The sequence below is a fragment of the Lolium perenne genome, chromosome 5 (assembly GCF_019359855.2).
Source record: "Lolium perenne isolate Kyuss_39 chromosome 5, Kyuss_2.0, whole genome shotgun sequence".
NCBI classification, from domain to species: domain Eukaryota; kingdom Viridiplantae; phylum Streptophyta; class Magnoliopsida; order Poales; family Poaceae; genus Lolium; species Lolium perenne.
Genome location: NC_067248.2, coordinates 208,016,185 through 208,023,177, shown reverse-complemented (window position 1 = coordinate 208,023,177; position 6,993 = coordinate 208,016,185). Strand labels below are relative to the sequence as shown.

General features: G+C 54.3%; 2 protein-coding genes across 2 annotated transcripts; both read left to right on the top strand.

Moving 5' to 3' along the window:
- Nucleotides 1-1,097: 1,097 nt before the first annotated feature.
- On the top strand, nucleotides 1,098-2,861 carry LOC139829700 (cytochrome P450 76M5-like). Its single transcript, XM_051332044.2, has 2 exons — nucleotides 1,098-2,039; nucleotides 2,120-2,861. Exons 1-2 carry the CDS (start codon nucleotides 1,158-1,160, stop codon nucleotides 2,747-2,749), a joined length of 1,512 nt encoding a protein of 503 aa, XP_051188004.1. The 5' UTR covers nucleotides 1,098-1,157; the 3' UTR covers nucleotides 2,750-2,861.
- A 1,641-nt stretch (nucleotides 2,862-4,502) lies between these two features.
- LOC127301776 (cytochrome P450 76M5) lies at nucleotides 4,503-6,239 on the top strand. The gene is made up of 2 exons (XM_051332047.2): nucleotides 4,503-5,415; nucleotides 5,496-6,239. The coding sequence occupies exons 1-2, from the start codon at nucleotides 4,537-4,539 to the stop codon at nucleotides 6,123-6,125; spliced, it is 1,509 nt and encodes a 502-aa protein (XP_051188007.1). The 5' UTR covers nucleotides 4,503-4,536; the 3' UTR covers nucleotides 6,126-6,239.
- The last annotated feature ends 754 nt before the right edge of the window (nucleotides 6,240-6,993 follow it).

Here is a 6,993-nt window from a genome sequence, read left to right as displayed (position 1 = left end):
TTCCATTCGCCAGCGGAGCTTTCCGGAACTCATGTCTCCAGCCAGATCAAAGCAAACTGAGCTCCGGTAGATCTTCATCTTCGCTTGCGAGAAACCCGAGGACCGCCACCAAAAACAAAGCAAGACGAGCAGCCCCCACGCCGCCAGTCCCTCCTGCCGGATCACCAGGGAAGAAGACGGCGGCGCGGATCATGCGTACCACCGCTGAGCCGTCACCGGAGGCGGAGGCTGCCACCGCTCCACCGAATCCTCCATGGCTACCGACGGAGAGCATCAGGCCCCGGCCAAGTAGTCGTGCCGCCCGGCTTCCTCCACCGATGCTTCATCGCCTCCCATGGAACGCCACTGTGGAAACCCTCTCCCCCCCCCCCCCCCCTCGTCGTTCGACGGAAGGGGCGCCGCCACCGCCGCTGTGGCCGAGGCCGGGGCCGAGGCGGTGGCCGGGCCGGGGCCGGCAGCAGCGGCGGCTGAGGTGCGGCGGTCCGGGGAAGGCTGCTCGGAGCGGGGCGGGTAGATCCTCCGCCGTCGCCCGGGAGGGGGGCGGGAGAGGAGGAGGCGGCGGCTAGGTTAGGAGGAGGCAGCTACCTCCTGAAATTTAATGCAGAATCTCTTTCCTTCAGGAGATTTCCCGCTCAAAAAGAAACATAGAGTTTCTAGCAGTTTTGAGAAGACACTAGTGGCAATAGTGGAATTCATTGCTAAATTATTCATTGCTGAACTTGTAAAACCCTGTGTAGTATTGACTTCATTTTGAGGTAAACAATTGTAGCCATGTAGCCACATGATTCATCTCGGATTCAATTAGTCTTGAAATTTAAAATCTAGAACATAGAAAACTAGCACAGTTGCTCAACTTGTCTTCACAACTTGGTCCTTTTCCACTTGTCTTCAGAATAATAAAAGCTGCATTACTGGACAAATCATCTTGTTTTTCCCAACTTGATCAAAAAGACGTGCACCTTTGCAACTTGCAACTTTTGAAAATATATATACAACCTAGTCGTTAGGTTTGAACCTTGAGAAACAAATTATGTGGTTTTTTATCTCACAAATGAGCAAATATGGGAACATACATAAGTCGGCATCTTCGTCACGGAACCTTGCAAGTCAAAATACATCGACAGATCTTTCTTCGATCTTGTGTGCCGACATCAGTTATGGAGCTGACACTCTTGTCCGTGTGCATCTCGCTACTCTGTATTCCACTTCTGTGCTTCCTATGGAGGAAGTCGACGACCAAGCTCCCCGCCGGTGCGCCTGCACCGCCGGGCCCGACGCCGTTCCCGGTCATTGGCAATATTCCCAATCTGCTCCGGGGCGGCGAGCTGCATCGCGCACTCGCTGGCCTGTCGGCATCCTACGGCCCCGTAATGTCCTTACGGCTCGGCATGGCGACCACCGTCGTGCTGTCGTCGCCGGCCGCCGCACACGAGGCGCTCCATAAGAAGGACGGCGCAGTCTCGAACCGGTGGGTCCCTGACAGCGCCAACGTCATGGGCCACAGCGGCATCTCCATGGTGTGGCTCCCGAGCTCCAGTCCGCTGTGGAAGCACCTGCGCACCGTGGCGAGCACCCTGCTCTTCACGTCTCGGCGGCTCGGCGCTAGCCGCGCCATCCAGGAGCAGAAGGTCCGGGAGCTCGTGGCCCACTTCCGCGCGAGCTCCGGAAGTCCGGTGCGCATCGCGCTCCCGGTGTTCAGCGCCGTGCTCAACATGATGTCCAGTGTCCTGTTCTCGGAAGACGTCGTCAAGCTGGGGTCGGTGACCGGGCAGGAGTTCAAGGAGCTTATCGCCGACTCCGTCGCGGAGACGACCAAGCCCAACATCTCCGACTTCTATCCATTCCTCCGCGGTCTCGACCTCAGCCGCCGTCGCCGCGCGGTCACGGCGAATCTCGATAGATTCTACCAGTTCTTCGACGCTGTCATAGACCGTCGGCTGAGCAGCACCACCGAGACGCACGGTGACTTGCTGGATTCGCTGCTGGAGCTCCACGCCAAGTCCCAGCTCGAGCGGCCGGTGATCCGAGCTCTCCTCACGGTACATACATCACATTCTGCGAATGACCCATTAATCATGAAGGCATAGTCTTCTGAATTCATCTTTCTGTCTTGACCCAGGATCTGTTCATTGCTGGGAGCCACACGACCACGACGACGGTGGAATGGGCAATGGCGGAGCTTCTCCGCAACCCGATCAAAATTGCGAGGGCGCGCGCCGAGCTGAAGGAAGCGTTTGGATCCGGCAATGCAGAGGAAGGTGACCTCGCCAAGCTCCCGTACCTCCAGGCCGTTCTGAAGGAGACGCTGCGGCTGCACCCGCCTGGGCCGCTGCTGCTGCCGCACGAGGTGTCGGAGTCCGGCGTGACGCTCGGCGGCTTCTCGGTGCCCAAGGGCGCCCGTGTCTTCATCAACGTGTGGGCCATAGGAAGGGACCCCGAGGTGTGGCCGGAGCCGGAGGCGTTCACGCCGGAGAGGTTCTTGGAGAGGGAGGTGGACTTCCGTGGGAGGTCGTTCGAGTACATACCGTTCGGGTCGGGGCGGAGGGCGTGCCCCGGGATGCCGCTGGCCGTGGCGGTCGTGCCAATGGTGCTGGCATCGTTGCTCCACGAGTTCGAGTGGAGGCTGCCGGACGGGATGGTGCCCGGCGACGTTGACCTCAGCGATCGCTTCGGCGCCGCGCTGGAGCTCGCCGTTCCTCTCCGGGCCGTGCCGATTTGGGCCAAAGGCTCACAAGATTTGGGTCCTTGAATCTTGCGCGAAACCGTGTGGCGTGTTTCCTAATTTCCTTTTATTTCTCCAACATCTGATTTGGGCCAAAGGCTTACAAGAAGAACTACAGAAAAGAAAATCCCTACAATTATTATTCTGATCGTAAATCATAGTTTTTTTTTTACCTACGAAGAAAGTCCATAGGGGCTTCAACAAGAACATCTACTTACACAATCAATTAAGGTTAGACTTTTGATTTTCACCCCGCAAGTTTAGATTGTGAATTTCTCATGTGTCGTCGCCCCCACTTGTTGATGCCGCTGCTCCAAGTCACTATCACCAAGCCAAAATCTCATTGCCACCAGGACTTAAACTACCATTGCGAGTATTTCGAACTCGGGTTCCATGTCATTCTCTAAGTCTGACTTTACCATGGAACTAAAGACATGTCCCATGATGGAAATAAACCGCAGAGTTTCGTATCGCCCCCTCTGAAACTAAACGGCCAGAAAAACTATAACTGCGCGTGGCTGAATACCATCTCGATCCGGCAAACTTCGGCATGTCGTCCATTGGAGTTCGCTGGCGGATCCTTTCAGAACTCGACACTACAACCAGATCAATGAAGACAATCAACAAGCAGTTCATCAGCATGGCGTGAGAGGGATCTTAGGACCGCCGCCATTATTCGCAAGACCAATAAGCTCACTGCTGCATGTCCACTCTCTCGCGTCGTGGGGCCATATAATAGAAGGCAGCTCCGCGCGACCGCATGCCCTGAGCATCCATGAGGCCCATAATCATAGACCTCGAGAGTCGGCGGCTCACCATCATCACCACAACGCCACTCCGTCGGAGGAGTCCTGCCACTCCAATCCCCTGCCGAACCTGAGCCATGAGATCCAGACCGTCCAAGGAACTGACGACCCACATCGCATGTGGTCATAACAGGGACGACCCTGGGCACGCAGCCAACAAGGCCTCCTCGATGTCGTCGTTGTAAGGCCACGCCCTCGAGCGCCGCTGTCCAGGGCACCGTCGCCGCACCACTTTGCTAGGAACCACACCCTCGCCACACAAGGCGTTCACGTCGCCTGCCAAGCAAATGGAAGAGGAAGGCCTCTCCACCACTAGTGTCGGGCATGCTTTTCCGGGCAATGCTCAACGACAAAGGGAGGAGAGATAGGGGAGGTGGCCCTGTGGCGTGTCAGGGGCGGTGAGGGCTCCTGGTCGCTAGCGAGAAAGACCCGAAAACCCTAGGTCACGAATAATAGAAGCTGCATTACTAAATTATCTTGTATTTCCTAACTTGATATAAAGGAGTGCTTATTTTAAGCCTGCAACTGCTGAAAACATATTATATACAAACAGTCGTTGGGGTTTGCGAAAAGTGTCTTTGGCACATGAGCATTGGTGCTTCTGATTTTTAAAATCATATTTTTAGAATTCAAAAGAATTGAAATTAAATATCTACATATACATATAAACATTCTGAAGGTAGGGTAGAAATTTTGCAGAAAATATGTTGTATTTTAAGCTATATAAAAAGATAAATTTCTCACAAATATCTACCCCTATACGTAGCCACATATTTTTTATTTTCTCTATAGATTAAAATACAAAGTAATTTCTACCGAAACTTCGCATGAATATTTCATGTAATAAATGTAACACATTTTTTAAATGTAGATATGCACTTTTTAAATATTTTAAAATCTGGTAGCACCGGTTCTCTGTGCACCAAGCTTTGTGAAATAACTTATGTGGCATCTTGGTTACGGAACCTTACAAGTTAGAATACATCGTCAGATCTTGGATCTTGAGTTATGGAGCTGACCCTCTTCTCTGTGTGCATCTCGCTACTCTGTATCCTACTACTGTTGTGCTTCCTATGGAACCAGTCAACCAAGTCCTCCACCGGTGCGCCTGCACCGCCGGGCCCAACGCCGTTCCCGGTAATCGGAAACATCCCCAACCTGATCCCCGGCGGCGAGCTACATCGCGCACTAGCTCGCCTGTCGGCGTTCTACGGCCCTGTAATGTCCTTACGGCTCGGCATGGTGACCACCGTGGTGCTGTCCTCACCGGGCGCAGCGCACGAGGCGCTCCAGAAGAAGGACGGCGCCGTCTCCAACCGGTGGATCCCCGATAGCACCAGAGTTGGGGGTTACAGCAGCATCTCCATGGTGTGGCTCCCGAGCTCCAGCCCGCTTTGGAAGCAGCTGCGCACCGTGGCGAGCACCGTGCTCTTCACGTCTCGGCGGCTCGGCGCCAGCCACGCCATCCAGGAGCGCAAGGCCCGGGAGCTCGTGGCCCACTTCCGCGCAAGCTCCGGGAGTCCGGTGCGCGTCGCGCTCCCCGTATTCAGCGCCGTGCTCAACATGATGTCCGGCGTCCTGTTCTCGGAGGACGTCGTCGAGATGGGGTCCGTGTCGGGGCAGGAGTTCATGGAGCTCATTGCAGACACCGTCGCGGAGTCGATCAAGCCCAACATCTCCGACTTATTTCCATTCCTCAGCGCGCTCGACCTCAGCGGTGGCCGCCGCGTGGCCGCCGCGAAACTCGTCAGATTCGACAAGTTCTTTGATGCCGTCATAGACCGTCGGCAGAACAGCGCCGAGAAGCACTGTGACCTGCTCGAGTCGCTGCTCGAGCTCCCAGCCAAATCCCAGCTCGAGCGGCCGGTGATTCGAGCTCTCCTCACGGTACATACATCACATTCTGCGAATGACCCATTAATCATGAACGCATAGTCTTCTGAATTCATCTTTCTGTCTTGACCCAGGATCTGTTCATTGCTGGGAGCCACACGACCACGACGACGGTGGAGTGGGCGATGGCGGAGCTTCTCCGCAACCCGACGAAAATGGCCAAGGCGCGTGCCGAGCTCAAGGAAGCGTTTGGATCCGGCAATGCAGAGGAAGGTGACCTCGCCAACCTCCCATACCTCCAGGCTGTGATAAAGGAAACAATGCGGCTGCACCCGCCGGCGCCGCTGCTGCTGCCGCACGAGGTGTCGGAGTCTGGCGTGACGCTCGGCGGCTTCTCGGTGCCCAAGGGCGCCCGCGTCTTCATCAACGTGTGGGCCATAGGAAGGGATGCCGAGGTGTGGCCGGAGCCGGAGGTGTTCGCGCCGGAGAGGTTCTTGGACAGGGAGGTGGATTTCAGGGGGAGGTCGTTCGAGTACATACCGTTCGGGTCGGGGCGGAGGGCGTGCCCCGGGATGCCACTGGCCGTGGCGGTCGTGCCGATGGTGCTGGCATCGTTGCTCCACGAGTTCGAGTGGAGGCTGCCGGACGGGATGGTGCCCGGCGACGTTGACCTCAGCGATCGCTTCGCCGCCGCGCTGGAGCTCGCCGTTCCTCTCCGGGCCGTGCCGATTTGGGCCAAAGGCACACAACATTTGGGTCCTTGAAAATCCTCGGGCGTGTTTCCTAATTTTGTTTTAGTTTCCTTGAATATCTATTTTTTAAAGTACCAGCATGATATCTGCATGTTTTGTATTAAACTCGAGAGTGAAATAACGACGTCCATTACAGAGGGGAAACCATTGTAACCCAGCCCACCATAGGCGTAGGGATGTAAATGGTACGGATAATTTCCGCTCCGAATCCGCATCCGTATCCGTTTTTGAGGATATGGTATGCATTTTTAGAAATCCACCGGATATGGATACGGATGCGGATAGTGATCAAGAGGATATCCGGCGGATACGGTAGAGGATATGGTATTGATACTATCCGATGGATATGGATTATCCGACATTTTTTGCGGATTATCCGAGGTCCACAAAGAGGATAATCCGAGAAAATTATCCCAACCCTAAATATTTAGACAATATAGTTAGTTCATCACCTAAAATATGTATGCTATTATGATGCAATTTGCTTTGTTGTACGAATACGTGTGTACATTTAACTATAGTCTATAATTACAAACGTATTTTACATTAAAAAAACATACTTTTATTTTATTTTTTATGTGTATATTTTCTTATTAATCCGCTTCCGATCTGAGTCCGGTCCGAATCCGCTCCATATCCGTAATCCGATATAATCCGCATCCGAATCCGCATCCGACCATTATCCGCTCCGATCCGAATCCGTTACAAAAATATGGTAAATGATATGGTAAGAGCAATATCCGATCCGATCCGATCCATTTACATCCCTACATAGGCGGTGTGAATCATAGACTGGGACGTGCTGTACACCGACCTGGTCGGTCGGTGCAAGGCACCGCACACCCCCGCAACTCGAGCCGGTTCAGTGGGCCGCGGCCCA